This window comes from Fundulus heteroclitus, chromosome 19, assembly GCF_011125445.2.
Source record: "Fundulus heteroclitus isolate FHET01 chromosome 19, MU-UCD_Fhet_4.1, whole genome shotgun sequence".
Taxonomy (NCBI): Eukaryota; Metazoa; Chordata; class Actinopteri; order Cyprinodontiformes; family Fundulidae; genus Fundulus; species Fundulus heteroclitus.
In genome coordinates, this window is record NC_046379.1 from 1,552,785 (window position 1) to 1,574,971 (window position 22,187).

General features: G+C 41.6%; 1 protein-coding gene across 1 annotated transcript; it reads right to left on the minus strand.

Annotated features, from left to right (window-relative positions):
- Window positions 1-11,476: 11,476 nt before the first annotated feature.
- Window positions 11,477-13,188, minus strand: LOC105921379 (psychosine receptor-like). Its single transcript, XM_036150922.1, has 3 exons — window positions 13,079-13,188; window positions 12,859-12,978; window positions 11,477-12,463 (listed from the first exon to the last, which is right to left on the minus strand). Exon 3 carries the CDS (start codon window positions 12,434-12,436, stop codon window positions 11,477-11,479), a length of 960 nt encoding a protein of 319 aa, XP_036006815.1. The 5' UTR covers window positions 12,437-12,463; window positions 12,859-12,978; window positions 13,079-13,188.
- Between the last annotated feature and the right edge of the window lie 8,999 nt (window positions 13,189-22,187).

Consider the following 22,187-nt stretch of genomic DNA (forward strand, 5'->3'; position numbering starts at 1 on the left):
TTTTGGTGCCTGGAAAATATTTAAATAAATCTTCAACATGCTGCAGTGTTACGTAACACTGCTAGTGAACAACAGAAAGGCGCCAGAGAGAGCCTCTTCTGTCAAGTCAGGAGAAAATGATCTGCAAGGCCTCTCCGTCAAGTTTTACTCCATTTAAATGACTAATTTATTGAATTTTCTGTGGTAAAATGACCAAAAGCAAAATAGACGGTTTTGGTGAAGGCTGGGAACCCATTGCAGAAATTTCCAAAGATTTAATTGGCAAATTAAATCTTCACCTTCCTGCTTTTCAGATGAAACCCTTCCTCCGTAGTTTGACTCCATGTCACACGTACCGCCGTCATGCTTCTCTCCACTCCTATGTTTTCCTCTGAGAAGAAGAATAATTCCCTTCTCTGCACATGCTCAGTGAGCAAGGTTGGGGGAAATCGGTTCATAACTCTGCTTCACCAGCAGGAGGCGCTCACCATCATCTCAGGAGGGCCGACTGAATTTCAAACATGTTTGATTTTCCTCCGATTCCTGATGGGGAGGTGGTTGTGAGAAGCTAATCGCTCCTCGTTACCCCCTGAATACGACACGACGCAGGACGCACCATGCCGCTGAAACTCGATCCAAAACATTCTCGCACGACTGAAGAATCGGCACAAAAAGGGCAGAAAATTGTACCGTGTACGCCCGGCTTTAGTGGAAGCAGCGGGGAAAAGCAGTAACTCCACCGTGAAGGGACAGGTCGTGTAAAATGACGGAGCGCAGTCGGTGGATGCTGAGGCTCAGAGGTAGGATCATCCTGGCTGAGTCAACAGCTACAAACCTCCACACCTCTGTGGCTTTCACATTAACTCAAGAAGATCACAGAAAACACTTCATGCAAGAGTTAGATTGTAAAGTGCAATTCAAAGCGTCATATGCTCTGACTCAGTGGGTTAAAGAGCTCGGCTCCTAAACATTGGTTCACACGGAGGGATAATTTGGCAGATTTTTGCCCCAATCTTCGCGATTACTCTCAAAATAATCTTAAGAGATGTTCCTGCCGTGTGTGGAGTGTTACGAGTGATCTAGTCCTCTCAGAAGGACGTTGGGACCGCTCCGACCTAAAATGGTGGATTTTCAACATGTTGGATTGTCTTGATTCTCTGAAGTTGGTCCTCCTGCATCAGTGTCTGACCTCACAAATGTACTTTTGACAGAATGATAAATATTGACCATAAACACACCCTAGAAGTTGTGGAAAGCCTTAGCAGAGGAGTTGAAGCTGTTAAAGATTCAGATGCAGATCTTTATTCGTATCCCTGATCTGTCCATTCTGCTGTCTCCTCCTGCTACTCCTCCCTCTCTCTGTTATTTGAGCCGTACGGACCACACCTGCCTCTCCAGTCAGGCTCACACCTGTTTCCTATAAGCTCTCCTCAGACAGCCAGCCAGCGCCAGATTATTGAAAGCCTTCGGTTGGTAAATGTCCACTATTCTTCAGGCCTGTTTTTTGGACCAAAGCTTTTGTTTTCTGGACTTTTACTGAACCCCCGGGTTATTCTGCGTTGTCACTGACCATCTGAGCATGATCCAAACTTTTCTCCCGGACTCACACCACGCCTCAGTCATCCTGCCCGTCTCCTCTGCAGTGAATCATTTTAAATTCATCCGACTTTATCCGACTCCTCTCATGCGCTCCGCTCTGATTTTGTGCTACTGAACTCCAGAAGAAGGTACAAATATTCATATCTGTTATGCAAATATAACAGATATGAACATTCGTTCATGCCACTGTCTGTAGAACCTGTTAACGGTTTGTGATGAGAAGATTAGGGGAAGATCAGGGACACGTATGAAGCCACATCAATGGTCTCTTATGATCTACAGCAGCAAACTGGGAGGGCAGTGGTGTTTAAAGTTATTCTGTTTTTTTAAAGGTTGATTTTTAGTAATTAATTTTGTTGCTATTGTAGATTTATTTATTATTTTACTGAGACTCCTTTTATTAGTGATTGTATATGTAGTATGATGCAACTGATCCTTGTATCCAAGGCAAAAGTCTCCCAAGGGAGACTAATAAAGATATTCTGATAAGTTCCCTCTCCTGCTCACTCCTGTAGATAATTTTTTTTATAATCCTCACTTTTCTCAATAAATCTTTGAAACGTAACGGTAACTCTGGTTTGAATGTCAGGTTCTGACAAAAGAGAGTATAAGGAGAACATCACATCTAAACTGTCTGTCTGTCCAGGTACAGATCTTAATTCAGCAAAGCTGTCTAAAGGACGACTTTCATCCACCTCCTTACCACCAAGGAACGACAAGGTAAGAATCCTGGGTGGGATTCAAACTCACAACCTTCCTGCTGCTGACAGCACACCAGGTGACATGCAAATAAACTCTCAGCCTGTCTATAACCCATTTGTTTCTGGTTTTTTTGTTCATAATCTGTCTCCTCTCATCAAAATGCCACAAAAAATTAGAGAATGATCAATTTTTACAAGTGAGCAAAAGTAAAAAACCAGAAATAACGCTGTGATCAGCGAACAAAGCTGCAAACATGATGAGCAGAGATGTTCACCGCGGCTTCCATCAGCGTCCATCATGTCAGAAAGGAAGTCGTCAACATTTAAAATGAGAACAAGGAGAGATAAACCGATGAGGTGAGAGAACTGAGGTAGGTTGTAACTCAAAGGAAACATTTATTAATTAGTTTTTCCACCTAGCCTCAGACACTGACGACGGCTTTTACAGGCCAAACCTGTTGGTCTGCAGAGAATTTAAAAGCTGGTGGTTCCACTTTTCCTTCCAGCACAGAGACTGTTGGGAAGTCGCTTAATGGAGTAATTCATCAGAGAGGAAGGTGGATGAATGCAGGCTGTGTGCTTCATCCAGAGACGCTGACAGGATGCGTGGGCGCACATCCTAATATTAGCCAGAGCAATCACAGGGAAGGCCCGGGGGCATGGAATAAATTCAAACCTCGTTGTCAATAGATCCAGACAGTTTCCCCGCACACATTTTTGTCCTTTACATGTTGAAAATAGTAGAAATGGCATCTTGTGACAAATATTTGTCACAAGTCAGAGTGTAAAAGAAGGTGCTCAGCTCTGAGGTGGTCAAAACTGAACCTCTGGGCCTCCATAGAAAACAGAAAACCCAAATACTGCACAGCAGCCAGGGTGAAGCATGGTGGTGGCAGCATCATGCTGTGGGAATGTTTGTCATCAGGTCAGGGAAGCTGGATGGAGCTCCATCCAGGACAACCCTGCGGCGGTAATGAGCTGCACTAGAGGCAGGAAGAAGTCTTTACTCCAAAAATGACCTAAAAAGACAGATTTCTAAATATTTGACTTCCAGTGGATAAGTTAACTCTACTAAATACTAAAGGGAAAAAACTATTTTGCTCAATATCCGGACGTTAAGAAAATATAATTAATTTAGAAAATAAAAACCGTAGTCAGATGTAGTTGTGTAGTTAAAGAGTGATTAAATAACCGGTCTGGACTGCAGACCTGCTGAGTCGTGTCACAAGGTTAAACCTATTATTTATACGTTTGCTTTGGTTTGCTTTGAGTTTATTCAACGTAGTGTAGTAAAAGAGAACAAATTTATATACACACAAGGATGAAATAAAATAAAAACCAGCAAAAGAAGAACAGTAAAGTCTAAGGAGTGGGTAGAAGTATAAACATAATCAATTCCTGTTGGTTATAATAACTACTTTCTATATCTATCAATAGTACAGTTCTTGTAAACCGTTATAACAATGCAGTTTTGCAGCAGTAATCTGTGCATTTATAGCCACTCGTCTAGATTAGCGTAATGCCCTGTATAAGGGAACCAGTGATTCCTGCATCTCTCAGCTTCAGAGGGTTCAGAATGCTGCTGCTCGTCTTTTAACACCAAAGTTTGACCGTATCTCCTCTGTTCTAGCCTCGCTGCACTGCTTACCTGTACATTTTAGGATTCATTTTAAAATCCTTTTATTTGCTTTTAAAGCTCTAAGAGGCCTGCTTCCACCCGAGCCGCTACGTCCCTGCACACCGTCCCGTTCCCTCAGGTCAGCTGATCAGCTGATGAAGCGCTCGCTTAGAGGAGGCCGCGCTTTCTGCAGCAGCTCCTAAGTTACCGAACGACCTTCCTTTGGTCTTCAGACAGACTTTCTGAGTTTAAAACCCGGTTAAAATCAACTCTTCTTCTTGGCCTTGGACACCATGTTGACTTTTAAAATTGTTCAGTTTGATTTATTACTAATTTTATTGACTAATTCTTTCCATTTACTTTTATTGATTCTATGATGAATCTATTATTTTAGTATAGGGCTGTTTTATTGACTCAGGTCTTATTGATTGTACTTGTTTAATGCTCCCATATGACAGCTGTTTATTTACTCTGGTCCTGTGGTGTTTAAAGCGCTCTAGAAATAAAGCCGGTATGGTGAACAGACTTGTGCTGCATTCAGGTAGTAATCAAGAACTTAAAAATTTTAGTGGGCGACTTCGCTCCTGAAAACAGGTTTACTTACATAACATTTTTACCTGTTTTACTTCTCCCTGTAGTTCAGACTAATCTTTACTCAGAACAGATTCAGTCTGAACCACTCGTGAAAATAACTCACTTAGAGGCAGAAAAGTGTGCAGATGAAGCTAAACGCTATTCGTTTAAATTAGCTCTAAAAATGTGCCATAAAGATCAGGTACATGTTGAAGATCATCATGACTTCTAAAGAGAAGTCAGTGAGCATTTTAAACACACCCCCTATGATAAAAGTCAGAGTCTGAGCAGCCGGGAGAACTTCCTTGGAGCACGATGTTCTTCATTTCTTCAGGTTCATTTTCACCTCTCTTCATTTAAGTGCCTCAGACACGCCAGGCTGAGTTTTCATCTCTCCCGGTTCGCCTCGTGTCAAACCCGCTGCGCCGCTCGGGGCCGCCGTCTGGCACCAGCTTTAACTTTTCCTCTTCCTGTTGCTCTTAGCGCTATCACACTTCTCAGTTCCTCACACCATCTTCTTCTTCTTCTTCTTCTTCTTCTTTTTCTTCTTCTGGCAACAGGATCTTTTTGAGCTGGTGGGAAAATTGTAAAAGGAGCAAGTGAGGAAGCAGCAGTTGGTGTTAGACTGCGTGTGTGGAAGGCCTCCATCTATTATTTCTGTCTCTTTGTGCTACAGGCAACACGTTTTTTTTTTATCCCCATGGATTTTTATTTTCATTTCTTGATTCATCATGTAAACATCGAGGTGAAACCCTCAGTGTGAAGAAAACATTTGAAACGTTTTATGGGACCACAGAGGCTGGAGCTGCAGAAAGCAGTTAACGGGGAAACAGCAGAAACCTGACGGACGGCGAGGACGTCACAGATGTGGCACACCAGAAACCTGTTTGATTATGGATATTATTATTAATTATAATTTGATATTAGAATTTAATAATAGATCATTCAAATTCAAATACAAGCTATAACAAATATATAATTCAAATGGTCGTGATCTAAAGTCTATAAGCCTGTAATGATTAACACCAACAATGCATTTATTAATTAGCTGTTATGAACTTCTTTATGCTGGAAAAGTGTGATCTGACCGGTTGTTGACCGATTAGACTTTCACAGTGACCCGTATCTCAAATCCAGCAGGGGCTGATTTATGCAGATCCATTATAGCTGACGTAACCGAGAGGTTTGACTCTATCGCTTCTGGATCTTACCCCTCCTGCATCGTTTAGGTATGAGAGTCCAGTACTGAAGGTGTAGCATTCTTCTGGCTTGCTAGATTAAATATGTTAAAGGATAGTTTCTGGTCTACAATACAGAAGACCACCTTTACAGGGAAAGAACTGGAAAGACCACAACACAGGGAACGGTTAATATCCTAACAAAAGTCTAAACAGAGAAATTCACTTGAAGACATAAAAGTGGTGCTGAAAGGCGGTCCATCACAGTCTAACGCAGAGACACACATGACAACCAACCAGACTCAGACCAAAGAGCTCAGCAGTATCTGCCCAGCGGTGGGCAGTCCAGAACTCAGACCCATCATCCTGGACCTCTGAAATCAGGAGAAGTCACGGCTTCCTCCCTTCTGAGCGGCATTTCAGCCCATGTCGGTACAGGACTTCTTCATAGTGGGTAGAGAGCCGGTGTCCTGGAGAGGCTACAAGGTTCTAGGCTTGAATCCCAGACTACGTTTCCACTGGTGCTGCCCAGTGGCAGCCCACTGCTCCCTGAGAGACGCGTTAAATGCAGAGAACATATTTAATAGGAATCTGGGGTTGATTCAGCTTTCATATAAAGCCATTCATCTCTTAGACACAGAACCCGTCTCCTTCCTGAACGGTGTGATGACTGGACATTCCCATTCTATTTATTCTTTATCCACAGTTCTCTTCCTGATATCCTGGCTGAGTCCTTTTGAATTTTCCATAAAATCACACAAGGCAACAGCGTGTTTGAGGCGATTACTTGAATAAAGGAAAAACGGGCAAATGTCACCTGATACAGAAAACGAGTGGAGACAAAGTTTCACGTTGAAGGCCGTGCAGTCAGCCTGAAATAACCCTGCAAGCCTTAGAGCCTCAAACTTCATGTCAATCTGTAAAACGTTTGATCAAAAGTGTTCAACTCTGTTCTCAAACTGATGTTGTTGAACTTTATGTTCACCTGAACAGAAAACTCTCAGAACCAAATGTAAATCAAGTACGTTAGAGAGTTTAAAAACAGAAGGACTGACACTAATTCTACTGAGACAAAAACACTTTTAAAAGATCAAACCAAGCAAACAAAAAAAGTACAATGATAATAAAACAATACAACAATAAGAAAGGAAACACTGGTGGACAAATGAATTATAAACACTATTCAATTGAATCCAAAACAAGAAATAACATAACAGTAATTGTTATGATTATTAATAAACAAAAGTCTAATAACCAAACTTAAGGAGATAAGACGAAAGTTGCTAAAACCACCAATAACTAAAGTTCAAATAAAACTGCAGGAGATAACAAATAGCTATTTGGTTTCATTTAAACCAGACTTACAAAATGTAGCTTTAGTTTGATTTAAAAACATTTAAACTCTCAGCTGCTCTCAGATCTTTAGAGAGGCTGTTCCACAGCTGAGGGACGCCTCACCGTGAGTTTTAATCCCACTGTGGGTATCAGGAGAAGACCAGAGGGGTCCAGAAGGCCTGTGGGACATAAGAGTGCATCTAAAATCTTGATTAGTGAGTTAAACTAAACTAATGGAATGAATGCAATTCTGGTTTAGATGGTATTTATTCAGTGAATCCCTGTTGTTTTTAATTAATTAACAGTAAAGAAACTTGGCTGCATTTCCTATCTCGTCCACTAGAGAGCGATAGACATCCATAGTTATGTTGCGTGCATTTCACAAGCATAGTGTGAAAGGATGGCCATGAATAATACTGATAGTTATTTTAAAAAAGTAAAGCTTTTGAACAGTTGAAAATGTTTTTCTATTTTAAGTTTTGTTGAAACCAATAAAGACTTTTTGCCCAAAAAATGCAGAAAAATGCAGACATGTGTAACTAATTTAACTCTGAAAGCTCTTTGTTGAATAAATGCATTCAGATCAGACATTGAGTTGTGAAGGAAATCATTTTCTTTAAATATATTTATTTCTTGAATGCAGGTGTCTGTTGAGTTTGTGTGTTTTTTTCTCCAACAGACGGTGATTTGTTGAACCCAGCGGTTCAAAGCAGCTGATGTTATCATCTGACTCCGCTATCCACCCCAAAAGAGACACTTACCAAATGTTGTAACTGATATGCACCCGTATTAGCAAAATAAATATGGTGCATCAGAGCAGATGTTGTTCTGCTGATAAAGAACGTACTGTGGACTGATTTCTTAATTAAACAGCCAAATCCTGCGGCAGAAATGAATGTTTAAAGTGAACACGTAGGAGGGGTCATAGAACCGTTTCCAGGAACGAGGAACTGACCAAAAAATAATAAATAGAGCCTTGTGGTTCAGGTATCTGTCTATGTTGTGTGTGCCAAATCATCTAATATTCAGTGACCTAAAGCAACATATTCGGCAAAACCAAATTGAGTCAGTCATCGCTGCTGCTTCTCGTCTTTCTCCCTTTATCTGAACTTCCTAGTCAGGAAAATGGTAACAGATGGTCACTCCTCTATCGACATCAAACCTGCAATAACAGATTTCTTGGAAACAGGTCATCACATAATAAAATTTAGAGGTTGGTGAGTCCACGGGTCTGTTGCTTATCGACTCGTCCAGTTATTAAAGAGCAGCACCCACACTGCGTTATCTGGCTCTCTGCAAATATACAATATTGGAGATAAAGGAAGTCAAGGACAATAATGGGGGGGGGGGGGGGGGGGGGGGGGGGGGGGGTATTACAGGAAGTCTCGTGAAAGTCAAGGTAAATGAATCAACTGCACCGTTTAGATCTAATTTAGATGCATTTCCAGCGATATATCTAAACAACCACCCCTACCCCCTGTGGAAACATCAGATAATCTCCTTTTATAAACATTCTGGGTTTTTTGGTCGAGGCCTAATTAGAGCAGAAGAAAACACTTGCAGTCCCCTTTCAGTTATTGAAAACGCATTTAAACCTCCTTGAAATGGTCCACATGATTTTAGCGGTTTATTAAAGGGGATTTATTGTGCAAAATCCACTTTTTTGGCCCTTATATACATTTTGTTGCATATTTGTAGTCTGTAGGAGTTCGGACAAGTTGAATGCGGTTTAACCAGGAGCTGCATAGATGTCTTTATATTTACTTGGGTCATATTTTTTAAGCTGTTCAGTTTAGCATCCATGAACCATCTGCGACCTGGAGAGGGGCGGGGTGTGAAGGGCCTCATTCGCATTTAAAGAGACGGCACCAAAACGAGTTTTTCTCAGATGCACGTCAGAACAGGGCTAACAGGGGGGCTGTGGGGCAATCATAATAAATAATTCAGACCAAAGCATCTCATTTCCACTTCATTTAGAAAACAACTGAATTATTCAAATGTGGAACATAAGGCATTCAAAACCATGATATTTCCCTTTTAAATGTCTGAATAAAGGCGTAATTTAACCATGACATCCATCCATCTTCTCCCTCTTATCCGGGAATCGTGTCGCGGGGGTAGCAGCTTCAGTAGGGAGGCCCAGACTTCCCTCTCTCAGCCTCTTGGGCCAGTTCTTCCAGGGGAACCCTAAGGCGTTCCCAGGCCAGCCGAGGAACATAGTCCATCACCAATCCACCTGTCGATCTCCTGTTCCATCTTTCCCTCATTCATGAACGAGACCCAGAGATACTTAAACTCCTCCACTTGGAGCAGGACATGCATGAGAAAACCACAAAGCTGACCGGTGTTTGGTCTCAGGATGTCTGAATGATCATCTTTACCAGTTGAGCTACGCACTTTAAAACTTTATTAAGCACAGCTAATGTATTCACTACCCATCAAAACCTTTAGAACACCATAATTATCCATTTTTTTGTTGAAAATTATGGCAGTTTAAATTCTCATTGCTCTCGGAAATGAAAGCATAAAACAAACAATGAATTTAAAAGAAGAAAATAATGGAATCATTTTCTAAACCAGAGCAGACTTCTTCCTGGCTCTGTTGCTGAGGTTTCCATAAATGTGCAGAACCTGTGGGTCACTTTGCTTTCACTCTTCTATCTGGTCCCTCCCAAAACCTCCTAAACATGAAGTCTGGAGCCTGTAGAGGCCCAGCTACGCTTTCAGGCTGACTAGTTCCTTTGTCCTTAGAGTAGTTCTGGCGTAGCCTGAACTTATGTTTTGGGTTTTTATCTTGCAGCAGGATGAGGCCCTGACCAACTAGGAGGTAACAAGAAGTTACCGCCTGGTGCTTCTCACTCTGTCCAGGTCACAGACTCTGCATCCAGCTTAGCAGACCCTGATGGTTCCTCCTCCATGTCACAGTGGATGACACACACTGAGGAACCATCCTTTTCTCTACCAGATGGAGCTCAGAAATCCTGCATGATGAACTGAAGATTTAGATTCATCAGTCCAGAACGCCTTCTTTCAGTCTGTAATAGTCCCCTGGCAGTGTTTCACGGCCCACCAGCGCCTCATTCTTAGTTTGACGTTTTAACAAAGGTTTCTTTCAGCCTCCCTACTCTCAAAGCTGCAGCTCGAAGTCTTCTCAAAGACGATCGCGTTTAAACTCGGCTTTGAGCTGTTCCTGTGACGGAGGCTGGAAACTCACAGGACGCTGTGTTATGATTCTGTTGCAGCTTTGGGCCGACATCTTTAGAAGTCATGATGATCTTTCTTTGTTAGTCGCCTTTTTTATTTTACTCACAGCTGTTTGCTGTATAAACATTGCACCACAATGTTCTGCAACACTGCTACATTTATTAACCGAGGGGTTAATAAATGTAGCCCCACCGCTGAAGGCTTGATCAGCCTCCAATGCAGCGATTCAGCTTTAAAATGCCTTTTTGTGTTTTTATTTTCCAGGTTTGGTAACTCTACTTTCTTAAAAAGCTCTGGAAGTTCACCACTAACCTTTGTACCATTCCAGAGCATCCCTTGGACTTGAGCGGCGGGAATTTAAGTAAATAAACAGGAACAGCTGAGGTGCTGTAAAACGTTTAATAGGTAATGTAAGTAAAGGAACAGTTTTTTTGTTTAGCAGTCACGATTTTACTGTTGCTGTAGAATTTGAGACTATTTTTCGCAGCTTTGGAGACGTCCTGCATCCTTTCTGTGCTGTGAGCCGTTCGGTACCAGAAGTGCTGCCGCTGCATGACAGCTGCACAAGAGCACAACCGAGATTTTTATTTTATAAAAATTAAAATTCTGGTAAAATCCAGAAAGCGTGTTGTTGTTGTCGGTCCACGGCTTGTGCAGCTCCGATGTTGTTTCCTTCAACCAGAACAGTCCAGATGGGTGAATATGTTGTTCTTTCTGATTAGTTCTGAAATTAGCAGAGGATTTCCCCCACATTAATATTATTACAGCAATACCACGGCTACAACCCAAAGAGGTTGTCTTTGATTTTCAGTTTTCTGGCATTTCGCATGATTTAAGGACTTTTTGTGGACTTTGCTGATTTTTAAATCTAATTCTAAGCTAAACCTCGACCAAGGAAATAAAGAAATGATGTTTGGTTCATTATTTATCTCTTCTTGGCAATCAGTTGTGGCACCCATTCAGTGGAGCCACTGTTGTAAGGAAATGCATTACTTGCATTGAGCAGCAGACAACAGTTTGTGAGCTGAGCGCTTAAAGAGTTTCCCAGATATTCTCTTCCATTGCTGAGCAGCTTTTTCTGCTGTCGACTCTTTGCTGTTGTTTTTTTCTGCATTTCGTGGCGGAAATATAGACATAAAATCAACTCAGGTCTGAAGGAGGTCTTTATGCAGCTTTTACATTGACAGCCGGACTTTTGGTCAATGGGCAGAACTAAAACCAGATCTGTAGACTTAAACTTGTTATGTTGATTTTACAACTGAGACACGTGTGATTCTAAAGTTCACTCTTTAACATACATAATTTACCTCCTCCGTGCTTCTCTGCTTTCCCAAGAAGAAAATCAGAACCTGTTTGACATTTTCCTGGCCTGTTCTAGTAATGAAACAGTAGAGCAGTGGGTCTATAAGACAGTTGATGCTGGATATAGCCAGGCTAACCTTGTAAATACAGAGGAACCACTTAAAACTCACGCAGCCATGCAGCAGCAGCATGCGGACAATCATGACGACATGGACCGGGCCGAAGCAAAGCACAAGGCACAAAAGAACCACCGTCAGTAGCTTTAAAATCCGTAGGCGTTCCTCGTCCACCGTGGCCCGGTTGGATTTTACCGCCAGGCAGGTGCTCCAGGTGGAGTAAAAGACGATGAGAACTGGAACCACGAAGCCCAGGAAGAAACGGGCGATGCTGGCATTGACCAGGGTCTGCGACACTGGCAGAAAAATCTCATAGCACAATGAAAACATGCTGGTTTCTTGGTAGGAGTCCTCCCAGGTTATGGTGGAAGCGTTAAAGCCCATCACTAACACCCACATGGCAACGGCGATCACTGCGGCAGTGCTGACTTTCCTCATCCATGCACACTTCAGCGGGTGAACCACAGCAAGGTAGCGGGTGACGGCAATGCAGCAGAGGAGAGCTTCACTGGTGTAGAAGTTGGTGTAGAGCGAGTAGACGGAGACCAAGCAAAGGTAGCCTCCATGGTCCCAAACACCTCTCCACAGGAAGTCCATCCACAGGGAAAGGCCCAAGGTGAAGGTCAGGTCGCTCAAGGCCAGATGGAAGAGATAAACGCCGAGGTCGTTCTTCCGTCTGATGTGCTGGCACGACACGTAGAGGGAGAAGGCGTTAGCAGGGACGCCGATGATGATGACGGTCAGGTAGTAGAGCAGAAAGAGCCTTCTCCTGAAGGGCGTATCGACGGAGAAACAACCTGAAGCATTGGCCGCCAGAGTCAAGTTGTCCATCGCATAGCTGGGATCTTTGTCTTCAGTCTCCAGTGGCAATAATAGAAGAAAGGGAGCAAAGAAGAAAAAAAAGAAAATTGTTAATGGAAAAATCATACATTTACTGTAGGGCACAAAAGTCTTCAATCTGACTTTATTTTAATATTTAAATGGTAATGTTCTGTCAATTTTGAAATACTTTGAAAATGTGACATTAGTCTTTCCAAAGTCAATTCGGTCAAATCATTCAGACAGATTGGTTAAAAGTTTTCTATCTAAGGGAAACCCAGAAGATCGTGTCGAGTCTTTGACCTGCAGCATTCATGCTGAAACAGTTTTTTCAGGACAATAAATCCGCCTTTTTTCAGGAAAGTCATTCTGATCTGGAATTTCAGCAAAGATATTGCAGGAAAATAGAGAGAAAACTGCCAAAAAAAACTGACCTACTTGTTGCCTTTACAGGTTAAATCACAACTCAGTTTGGTTGAGCGACTATTGAGGGTCCAAAGATCCACATCTGGCTCCATCAGGCTGCAGGCCCTGAGAAGATCAGTTCTGCACAACTTGGATAAAATCAAAACACAAGATATTCTTCAGCATTTTTAAACCATTTCAGGTTTCACGCATTAAATCTAGATTTAAACCTCAGAGCTGGACACTTACTTTTATTCTCCTCCACCATACCTCCGGCCGTATAACCAGTTCCTTTTAAGTAAAAACATTAAAGCAGATACTGGCAGCTTCACGTTCTGTGTTTCTTTGGCAGCTTCAAATGGACCAATCAGGATCCGTTTCCTGACGCCTCCTCGACGGCCAACCAGAGCCATTCTCTGACGGTTTGTCTCAGCAAAAAACGCACAATTTTAATTTAGTCACAGTATGAGAGTCTTCATGTTTGCTGTGTAAATAGACGTTGGTGTTGATCATTACTGCCTCTGTTGCCATGTTTCCATAATAGTGCATTTATCACACAGCCGACCTACCGGCTCTTTGAGCGCATCTTTCTTCAAGTGTCTGATGAAAGTAAACGTGAATTATTTTAAGCCCATTTAAAAAAACAACAACTGCTTTGTAATTGTCTGTCTCGCACATAACATACAGGCAGGTATTTTAGTTTAGTGTATTATTTTTAAATGCAAAGCGTACACCCTGCTCTTCATTAGAAAATGGTTTGCAGTTTAAAATGATGCGCTCAGCCTTTGCTAATCAGTGTTTTTTTGGTGCTTTGGTTGATAAAACAGCATCTTACAGGATCCAGGTTGCTCTACAGTGGCAGTAGGAAGTTGCTGGTACCAGATTCTAAGCTTCTTGGCCCAGTTGGACCTTCCTGCTCACAGCATGGCTGTGAAAGATGCCGGTCTATCAGCGCTCTGCTGCAGGAACCTGGAAACCAGGACATCATGAAGGGGGCATGGACCTGATCTGTCTGAAGGATTCTAGCGCCCCCATGTGGTGAAGTAGCTGTCTTGTCCTTTTGATCCATTGGGCCCCAAATTATGTTTACTTATTTACTCATTTCTTCTATTAAGCTACGGAAATAAATCAGTTTGTCTGGTTCTGCTGAAACTTTTAGTTTTTTTCTTTAATTAATGAAAAACGGGAACTTGAATTGTGTACACCCCACAGGGGCGACTGTGGCTTGATTAGTCGTCTGGCAATCAGAAGGTTGTGGGTCGATTCCAGCTTCCCCTTGCCACATGTCAATGTGCCCCTGGGCAAGGCACTTAACCCCAAATTGCCTACCGAGCTGCGTCTCGGTGTATGGGGAGTGCTGGCCTGGTGGTTAGAGCAGCGCACTTGCCCTCAGAGAGGGATGCAAGTACCCGGTTCAATCCCCACTGCCTGCACTCTGGGTCCCTGAGCAAGACCCTTAACTCCAGATTGCTCCCCGGGCGCCACACAGTGGCAGCCCACTGCTCCCCAAGGGGGATGGGTTAAAAGCAGAGAACACATTTCATTGTAATGTATGTTTCAATGACAATAAAGATGATATTACTATATTATTGCTAAAATGTACACTTATATGTATGTTTGTGTATATAAACCTAAATGTTGTTTTCTGACTGAGGAATCGTCTTCCTGTTCCTGTTCAGGATCAGCTTCCAGGTCGCGCAGAAGCAAAAAAACGAACCCAGACGGAGGACTTTGCTGTTCCACTGTGGAGGCAGACGTGTGAGATTTTACTGCCTGAGGAAGATGAAGCGCATTCTGGCACAGATTAATGTTTCTATCGTATTTATTTATTTACCAGGACGGAGCATATCGATGACAGCACACCTGTAACAAAGGCTAGTTTTCACCTGTAGTCCTGTTTGTATAGTGTCACCCTAAAGGAAGCATGAAATGTTATAAAAAATGTGTTAAACAAGAGTTGAAACAACATATAAGGGCTGTGTTAGTCTGTAGCAGTATAAAAGCAGTAAAGAAAGCAATAATACAAGTGAAACTATTATTTTTAAGCATGAGCAGCAGTAACAAATGGTTTACTGCTGATTGGAAAAACATCTTTTTTGGTCGGAAAAAAATCCGATGACATCTATCATCCAAAATAAAAAAATAAAATAACAAACTGGACTGGTGTGTTGAACAGGAAAATAGTTTCAAGTTCAAGAAGAATCTTTTCTATCCATTAGGGACACTTGTTTTCACATTTCCAAGTAAAACACAAAGATAGGCATGCACCAAAACCCAGTTTATTATATCAAAATCACTCTGGGGATAAATGAATGTTTTAGTACGTATATCAGTCCTGAATCTTGGCAGCAGATGTCTGCGTCTGAATGGAAGCACCCAGAAATCAGCAGCAGGCGGGCTTTCCACTGAGGTCGCTTCAGGACGTTCCAGCAGTTTTACTCCCCATCCTGACACTCCCCAACAGTTTGTTGCTGTTGTCACAAGTTGAAAGACCAAACCAACACATAGAAGTGAAAATTACTAAGGATTCAGTAAAACTGAGCAAAACAAGTTAGGTTTAAAGATCATCTTTTAGCCAAGAGCTTCCTAATGCAGATGGCACATATCACTCATCTTGGTAGCAATGGATTAAAGCCCATTAAAGGCCCACATCACCCGGCTAATATTATGTTCTGTCCCCGATCATCAGACAGATTCCTAAAAAGCACATATCCTCAGGAAGAGAGAACCCTCGGCTGCCATAAAGCTTCATCATCTGCTCTTTGTGGCCACCTTGAAGTCCTTTTTAATGCACTGTGCTGGTTTTATCTCTCTGTATTTAGTAATGTAACTGTACACTTTCTGAATTGCCTGTTTTGCATATCAGATGAAACCAATTTCCAGGCGGATCTGGACTCTAAATCTAGGACTTTACTTTCGTCTGAAAAAAGCTCTTTGGACCTCTGAGCAGCAGTAAAGTTCTTTTCCTTCATAGGAAGACGCTTGTGATGCCGTCTCTGGTTCACGAGTGGTTTAAGCAGGACTGTGACAGTTCTGGGCCCGGTTCTGGATCCGTCTGGGTGCGGTGACACCTGAGGTCCATGTGTCGCTGAGGTTATCTCATTAAAATAAACGGACACAGAAGAAGAGCCAGCTTCTTTAGCAATGAGCCATTGTGTCATCCTTCTTCTGGACACGTGTGAAGTGAGCAGTCTTCTCTGTAAGAAAACACAACCATTCATTACATTTCAGTAATAAAAATATTTTCTTTATTCGGGTGCAGACATTTTATAGGAAACTGAATTTTAAAGTTTTATTAGCTGCAAAATATAAAACAGAAATAAATACTTGAAACTTCTGTGTCTCGTGAAACTAGTTTCACTTATTGAACTGAAATAATAGAATTAAACATTTATGATGATATTGACATGCATATTTTAAACATATGTTTGCACGAATACATGTTTGCTCATGCTGTGTCGGACGGTGACCACCTTCAGGGCATCTTTCCCTGAGATTTAAAATGGTGCAGGTAAGACAGAGCAAGCAGACGGTCGTCTGGAGAATGTGGCTGTAAACAAAGAGCTGATTTACTGCTGGGTCAACAGGGAAGCCAATGACTCCAATTAGCTTTAGTCTCTTGTGTGAAATAAAAGACTCACCATGGTTCCTACTGGAACAAGCAGCAGTATGGAGAAACGCGTTATTTGCTGATGTATTTAAGGAGTTATACTCTTGGGGTCACTTGTGCTTCATTTTTAAATGCTGGGAAAGTGCAAAGATCAAACTCTACCAAAGTAAAGACATAATAAACACTGGAAGCCTGTGGAAAAACAAATAAATATTCGAGAGAGAGAAAATGACTATGTGCTAAACGATTGCATTGGGTCTGAAACAGTGCTTGCAGCGGGATTTCATTATAAAATAGAGATAAAGGGAAAAGCTCTCATAAAGGTAAAATAAATAATTTAATTGAACATGCCTGTACTCGTCCTTCAAGTTATGTGACTTGTAGAAATTGTAGCTATTTTTATACCAGTGCTTCTCATCTCTAAGGGCTTCAAAGTAGTTGGACAAATAAACATAACTAACTAAAATGTTACTTTTCAATATTTAGTTGAGAATCATTTGCAGGCAATGACTGCCTGAAGTCTGGAACCCATGGACATCACCAGACCAGGTTTCCTCCTTAGTGATGCTTTGCCAGAACTTTACTGCAGCTGTCTACAGTGGCTGCTTGTTTCTGGGACTTTCTGCCTCAGGTTTTGTCTTGATCAAATGAAACGGATCCTCTATTGGGTTGAGGTGTGGGGATTGACTCGGCCATTGCAGAAAATTGCACTTCTTAGCTTTAAAGAACTCCTGGGTTGCGTTTGCAGTATGTTTTGGATCATTGTACATCCGTACTGGAAAGCGCCATCCAATCAACTTTGTTGCATTTGGCTGAATCTGAGCAGAAAGTTTAAATCTGTACACTTCTGTCATAATTTGGGTTTTGTTATGTTTTATGTTTGTTCTTTGATTAATTAGTTCACGCTCCTGCCTTAAGTTCAGTTTCTGTTTTGGGTTTTTTCTTGTTCGGTTTCTAAAAAAGCTTGTGTTCTGTCAAATCTTAGGCTACGTTCACACTGCAGCCTGAAGTGACCCAATTCTGATTTTTTTTGCCCATATGTGACCTGTATCTGATCTTTTCATGACAGTCTGAACAACACAGATCGGATTTTTTCAAATGCGACCCATGTCGCTTGGATATGTGGTACTGAATCCGATACGTATCTGATCTTTTCAAATGCGACCTGTGTCTGTACGGCCAGGTCGCATTTATTCGACCTACACGTCACTGATACTCGACAAACGTCACTATTCTGCGTCCTGCTATGCAGAAGCGGGAAGAAAGACGACACCCATGGCGGACTACAATGAGAAGAGCAATCAGTGGAGGAAAAGCTCTGGTTAGAAAATAAATTAATGACCGCAAAATGCGCGCCACCATTATAATCCATGTTTACTTCCGCAAACACGGAGGACGCTTTGCTACGTGCGACGTCATCGCGTCCTCGAGTGTGCATGCAGGACACTTCCGTTGAACGCATTCAGTTTACACAGGAGATCACATACAAATCACATATATTTGGAAATGTGAACGACCACGCAAAAAAATCCGAATTGAGCATTAAGACCTGCAGTGTGAACGTAGCCTTAGTTTTAGGTTCTGTATCAGTTTTGGAATAGTTTGGGTTTTATTGTGGTTTGATTTTGTTTTATGTTATAAGCTTTTTTGCCTTGGACTGTTTATTGCCACAAGCTTTGTTTTTGTCCTGCCCTTCATTTATGCCTGCCTCTCTTCAATTCAATTCAATTCAATTCAATTTTATTTATATAGCGCCAAATCATGAAACATGTCATCTCAAGGCACTTTACAAAGTCAAGTTCAATCATATTATACAGATTTGGTCAGATTATACAGATTGGTCAAAAATGTCCTATATAAGGAAACCAGTTGATTGCATCAAAGTCCCGACAAGCAGCATTCATTCCTGGGGAAGCATAGAGCCACAGGAAGAGTCATCTGCATTGTACATGGCTTTGCTGCAATCCCTCATACTGAGCAAGCATGAAGCGACAGTGGGAAGAAAAACCACCCATTAACGGGAAGGAAAAACCTCCGGCAGAACCGGGCTCAGTATGAACGGTCATCTGCCTCGACCGACTGGGGTTACAGAAGACAGAACAGAGACACAACAAGAGAAACAAAAAAGCACAGAAGCACACATTGATCTAGTAATCTGTTCTACATTAGATGGTAGTAGCGGGTGAGCCGTCTTCTCTGGATGATGTCACAGTTAACAGAACGCCAGACCAGGTGTACCTACTATGAAGAGAAAAGAGAGAGAGCAAAAAGTTAAAAGCTAAAATGACGACAGTCATTTCAATGTAATACAATGCAAAACTGGAGAACAGTAGACTGAAGAACAGTAGAACTCAATATAGTGAGAAAATTAGATCCTGATGTCCTCCAGCAGCCTAGGCCTATCACAGCACAACTATAGAGATAGCTCAGGGTATGAGCCACTCTAACTATAAGCTTTGTCAAAAAGGAAAGTTTTAGGATTAGTCTTAAAAGTAGACAGGGTGTCTGCCTCACGGACCAAAACTGGGAGTTGGTTCCACAGGAGAGGAGCCTGATAGCTAAAGGATCTGCCTCCCATTCTACTTTTAGAGACTCTAGGAACCACCAGCAGACCTGCAGTCTGAGAGCGAAGTGCTCTGTTAGGAACATACGGGGTAATCAGAGCTCTGATATATGATGGAGCTTGATTATTAAGGGCTTTATACGTTAGAAGGAGAATTTTAAATTCTATTCTTGATTTAACAGGAAGCCAATGAAGGGAAGCTAAAATTGGAGACATATGATCCCTCTTGTTGATTTTCATCAGAACTCTTGCTGCAGCATTTTGAATCAGCTGAAGGCTTTGAACTGCATTTTGTGGACTTCCTGATAGTAAAGAATTACAATAGTCCAGCCTTGAAGTAACAAATGCATGGACTAGTTTTTCAGCATCACTCCTGGACAGAATGTTTCTAATTTTGGCGATATTCCGGAGGTGAAAAAAGGAAACTCTGGAAACCTGTTTAATATGGGATTTAAATGACATGTCTTGGTCGAAAACAACACCAAGATTTTTAACTTTATTACCAGAGGCCAGGTTAATGCCACCCAGATTAAGTGATTGGTTAAGAACTTTATTTTTTGAAGACTCTGGCCCAAAGATTACAACTTCGGTCTTGTCAGAATTTAAATGCAGGAAATTTAAAGTCATCCAGCTTTTGATGTCATCAAGACATGACTGCAGTCGAAGTAACTGATTGGATTCATCAGGATTTATGGATAAATATAGCTGAGTGTCATCAGCATAACAGTGGAAATTAATCCCATGCTGTCTGATAATTTTGCCAATCGGAAGCATATATATAGTAAAGAGAATTGGTCCAAGGACTGAACCCTGTGGTACTCCACAAGTGACCCTAGAGTTTGAGGAAGATTTATTATTAACATGAACAAACTGGAATCTGTCCGACAGATAAGATTTAAACCAGCCTAATGCTTTCCCCTTAATCCCTACAGTATGCTCAAGTCTTTGTAGGAGAATATTGTGATCAACTGTATCAAATGCAGCACTGAGATCTAACAGGACAAGTATAGACACAAGTCCATTATCTGAGGCCATGAGAATATCATTGGTGACCTTCACCAGAGCTGTATGATGAGCTCTGAAGCCTGACTGAAACTCCTCAAGTAGATCATTACTTTGTAAATGTTCACATAGTTGATTAGCAACTACTTTCTCAAGAATTTTAGATAAGAAAAGAAGATTAGATATAGGTCTGTAATTTACTTACTTTACTCTTGGTTCCTGCTCACATCTAGTTTTTTTTCTTTTTTTAAATAAACCTTCTTAAAACATACCTTTGGTCTGGTTGAATACTGGGTCCTCTGTTTCTGGTTCCTGACAACTTCAGAATTCATCTGGCTGCTTTTGTCTTTTGTCACATCAATAAACACAAGTGACCCAGAGCCACAGGAAGCCATGCAGGCCCACACCATCACACTGCCTCCACTGTGTTTTACAGAAGATGTGGTGTGGACCATGAGCTGTTCCAGGTCTTCTCCGTCTTCCCATCATTCTGCTACAGGTTGATCTTAGTCTCAGCTGGCCAAAGAATGCTCTTCCAGAACTCGGCCGTCTTCTTCAGGTGTTTTTTTTTTTTTTTTTTTTTTTTTTTGGTAAAGTCAATTCTGACCTTTCTGTTTCTGAGGCTGATTAATGGTTTGCACCTCTCATGAAGTTTCTTTATGGTAGACTTAGATACTGATACGCCTACTTCCTGGAGAGTGTTCTTCACTGAGTGGATGTGAAGGTTTTTTTTTTCACCATGGAAATGATTGTGCCATCATCCCCCACTGCTGTCTTCTGTGGATGTCCAGGGCTTTTTGAGTTCCCAACCTCACCAGTGCTCTCTTTTTCTCTCAGAATGTACCAAACTGTTGATTTGGCCATTCCTAACATTTCTGCCATGTCTTTGATGAATTTCTTCTTTACTTTTTCAGCCTCAGGATGGTCTGTTTCACCTCCATGGAGATCTCTTTTGACCGCATGTTGTGTTCACAGCAACAGCTTCCAAAGGCCACACCTGAAATCACCTTCAGACCTTTTAACTACTTAATTGGTGACAAGTTAATGAGGGAAGAGTCCATGCAGCCTTGTTATTTATTTTGCAGCCTTCTGAGTCAATTGTTCAATTACTTTTGGAGGTGGCTACGCATTAAACAGCTGTAATTCCTAAACCTCAAACCCAGAAACAGAGAACCCACAGAATGCTGGATTAATCCTACCAATGGCTCGAAATAATCTGGTACTAGTGTCGAGTCTGAGAACAGGTTATATAGTGACAGGAGCAGATGGATCTGATGAGCATAGATGGTGACGGGGCGCAGCTTTACAGGTGTGTAGAGTGATGACCAGGACTAGTGCCGAGATCATGACAAAAATAACAAAACTTGTCCTAACTTTTCTAGGCCTACCTGTAGCTCTAGAGACTTGTTGAAGGTCTGAGTGAAAATGGGAGCCAGTAGGTTCTCCGGCATGAGGGGGAAATCCTTGACTCTGACAGTAGCAGAGAGAAGAAAGGTCTGTAGAGCTTGAGACGTTGTTCTGAGTTGTTTTGTGACCTCCGGAATGACTTGTTAAATAAATCTGGCAGTAATTTTGGTTGAGCTGCTGGGAAGGTTAACACTGCTCTCACTCACTCTCAGTTTTCTACTATCTGTAGTTTTTTTTTAGATGATGTGGCACTTTTTGAGGTTTTTCAGCCATTAGAGAGGTCCACTTTAAATTATGTATCACCTCTGCAAGTCTGTAATAATTAATTTTGGGTTTTCCTTGGGAAATGTGGTTTAATCAGAATAAATGTGTGATCTAACCAGCCAAGATGTTACTTTTTTGGAAGGGCCAGGTTAGTTAGGAAAGCCTTTTTTTCCATTAATGAATGAAATCATAATTTATAGACAGTTTTTTTGTATTTCCTCAGGATAACCTTATTCAATATTAAAGTTTGTTTAATCATTTGAAAGTGTGACAAAGACGGAATCTGTAAAGGGGTAAATTATGCATTTGAACTGCTGCTTGAAAAAAATTCTTTCGTTCTCTCAGGAACTCCCAACAGACAAACCTGTGGATAAAGCTTTTCCTGTAGCTCACCACCACCAGTGCGTGAATGACTGTGGCGTTAGCTGCAGAAGCTATATAAGGGTGACTGTGGCTACATGGGTAGAGCAGTCGTCTTTCAATTGGAAGGTTGTGGATTAAATTCCAGCTTC